Source organism: Ciona intestinalis, chromosome 9, assembly GCF_000224145.3.
Source record: "Ciona intestinalis chromosome 9, KH, whole genome shotgun sequence".
Classification (NCBI taxonomy): Eukaryota; Metazoa; Chordata; class Ascidiacea; order Phlebobranchia; family Cionidae; genus Ciona; species Ciona intestinalis.
Genome location: NC_020174.2, coordinates 450,795 through 453,815, shown reverse-complemented (window position 1 = coordinate 453,815; position 3,021 = coordinate 450,795). Strand labels below are relative to the sequence as shown.

General features: G+C 35.6%; 2 protein-coding genes across 3 annotated transcripts in view; both read right to left on the bottom strand.

The window, feature by feature from the left end:
* LOC108949786 (protein transport protein Sec16A) overlaps positions 1 to 2,784 on the bottom strand; it is a 12,073-nt gene extending 9,289 nt beyond the window's left edge. Inside the window, exons 1-5 of the mRNA XM_018813467.2 lie at positions 2,662 to 2,784; positions 2,449 to 2,531; positions 1,722 to 1,901; positions 1,220 to 1,449; positions 586 to 760 (exon numbers count right to left, since the gene is read on the bottom strand). Of these exons, the coding sequence (XP_018669012.1) occupies positions 586 to 760; positions 1,220 to 1,449; positions 1,722 to 1,901; positions 2,449 to 2,531; positions 2,662 to 2,731 (738 nt within the window). The 5' untranslated portion in view covers positions 2,732 to 2,784. The remainder of the gene's footprint in view (positions 1 to 585; positions 761 to 1,219; positions 1,450 to 1,721; positions 1,902 to 2,448; positions 2,532 to 2,661) is intronic.
* The window catches only part of LOC100181669 (probable serine/threonine-protein kinase DDB_G0280133), a 33,919-nt gene that overhangs the window by 18,791 nt on the left and 12,107 nt on the right, over positions 1 to 3,021 (bottom strand). The window lies entirely within an intron of this gene.

Genomic DNA, 3,021 nt, shown 5'->3' with positions numbered 1-3,021 from the left:
TTGGCTGGGAATTAGGGGTTTAAGGTTTTTACTGCCATAAAACAGTACGAAAACAAGTCTATAACGTCCCTTAACTTACGTAATACATCACTATTGTGACAGAACATAATACTATTGTGACGTAATAAATCGTTAACCTTATACGCAAGTCAAGCGAATTACGCTGCCGCAGCATGTTTATCGCGCATTTTCAAAGTTAATTTGAACATTTTGAACCCAAAATTTTGGGTGGCCACCAGCTAAAGGATTATCTATGGGTCGTGAGATGTTTATAAAACTCTGATTTGGGTCGCGCTAAAAAAACTTTGGGAACCACTGATCTAGACCCACTGAGGCAGTTTATAGACACTCAATAATAGAGATTCTGTTCTATAAGGGTGAGGTCTTAAGTGAGGCTCACCTGAGGCCTGGGATGTAGGTCTATTACCCCAACACCCAGGGTGCTACCATCTAGACCCCACTGAGACAGTTTATACACAATCAATAATAGAGATTCTGTTCTATACATTTTCCCTTTTTTACCTTAGTAAACATACCAAATACATTTTGCCCACCCGTAATATAGAACACATATAACATATTCACCTGAGCTACCATCCCATGCTCCATCAATCTACAAGCGTATATGAACTTGTACAACTGGAAGGATGGTAATAATGGTGTTTTACTTCGCTCATGGTTGGAACTTAATGATATCGCGTATTCGTAAGCTTCGGTTCGTTGGATTGAATCGTTTCGCACAAAGTATTTGAATGGAAGACTGTGGGAAGAATTAAGTTGTTTAAAAGCTGGTTTCTGCCGTCACAAACAATTGGGGGTGAAATAGTTAAAGTTAGTGTTAGCAGGAAAAATGGAAGTATTTTGCAAAACTCATCTTTCTGCATTAAAATTACCCTAGATTTATATAAAACTAATGTTGTTTCTGCATGTTGCCAGACTTTTAGGAGACCGGAGTTTAAAATAAAAAGTATTTCTTACAATTTTAAAAATGGTTCACACATTTATAGATTTTTAATAACATAGGCAAATACTGATATGTGATTGGCTCCCAGCAGCACAAGTTTTCCTTGCCATGCAAAGATAAGTAAGTTACATTCATTCAATCAGATTATTTTTAACACCAATAAATTCTTACTTTTTAATGAAAAAGCTAATATTATATCAAAAAATAACCTAAGCAAAAAATTAAATATTTTTATTCATTTGGTTGAATACTGACGTGTGATTGGCTCCCAGAAGAACGAGTTTGCTTGATCGTCGCGTGTAATATCCGATGGGTGTCGATGCCATTAGGTAGCAGAAGTGAGCAGCAGTAAGAAGCCCGTTAGCGATAAGCGAATCTCCCATCACCATGACGACCTTGGTGTCAAGTGAAATATTCGACGTAGCGTTGGATAATATCATGGCCAGGTGAGGGCGCCAATCACCCCAGCCCTCATCCGATACACACTGGAATAATATAGAAATAATATAAAATGAAATAAGTTAGGTGGTATATTGATAATGAAATAATTGGAGAACTTTGTTGGTTAATAAAACAATACATGAAATAAAAATAGAAATTAAAAAGTAAAACTTTCGGATATAGTAAAACACCCAATCAAATTATTGAGAGATATTATTAAACATATTATTTCAAAATTTATTATGTCAATTGTTTAACTGCAGTCAGTAACCAGGGGTACTGAGTTCAAATACAAGGTAAGTAAGTTATGACTTACAGTAGCAGCAGCAGGTTGTCTCCCTGACATGAGTTGGTATAACGTTTGTAGAGGGTCGTTTATTGAAAGAGAGTTTGCGAATCTAAGCATTACATTTGCATGCGTCCGTGCGTCTGTTTTGCTTGCAAGTAACAATGCGTGGCCCCATAAGTGAGTCTTCATTGCCCATTCTAATGCATCCTGTTGGTGGGAGGTATATATGGCGTGCTATTATATGGGTGAAGTTTCATAGCACAGTAAATTGCTCCTAGTGGTCACTAATGGGTTGTCCAAATTATCAGCCACACATAAAAAATGAAAAAATCCCCTAAAATAATCATCCAGAAAGTAAGATATACATGGTAATTCATAAGCGAACACGAGGTGCACCAACACAACACCCATGTTATAACGACTGTAGTTTTTCCGGCCACTCGAGAATAAAGTAAGTTACATTCATTCATTCAGCATACAGATGATCATGGGATATTATGGAAGAGTTGTACATTTACTACAACCCTAAATATATTTATGACTTAAAGGGTATTTATTTGCGATAACTTTAAAAGTAAAAACAAGGGTATATTGTTTCATACACCTAGTCCGCGCTTACAAGTTACCACGTATGTAACTTTGTGGGTGATCATTTTTTGTATGGCTGATAATTTGGACAACTAATTAATAACCACTGGGTTGAAAGAATGTAAATTTCTTTAAACATTAATAAACATTATGACATCACAATCACCTTTTTCCTCCCATACAAAAGCAATTCTCTGAATCGATTAGATGATGCTGATTCATCATTTATCAGCAATTCTTCAGATGCACCTTTGTATAATATTTCTATAAAAAACTCAAATATATTGGGTAGCAACGGTCGCCACCAAATAAAAATAATATATAAATATATTATATAAAAAATATATATTGTTTTTGCTATCCAAGCCCATAGACCCACCATTATCAAGAGGTTTACGTTCAGCATCAGGCGACCCCATCAACTGAAAGTCACCGCTATGTTCCTTCATTAACAACTCAGCTATGTCCGTGCCAAGGACTGACTGTGGATAATATGGGGTTAAATAAGTTAGTGTTAAATATTGTTCCGTACCACTGAACAAGACACACATAAACTTTATAATGTTATCTTTTTACTTAACAATTTTATAAAGTGTTGTTAATTAGTGGAAGTATGGCCACATAGTTTAAAACACTCTGATAGAAAGGTAAACTGTAGTAAAATGGGGAGCCTATGCAGCATGCTTGGGGACACAGTTTTAAGAACTATGTACACTGATACAAAGTGTTTTAAAGTATT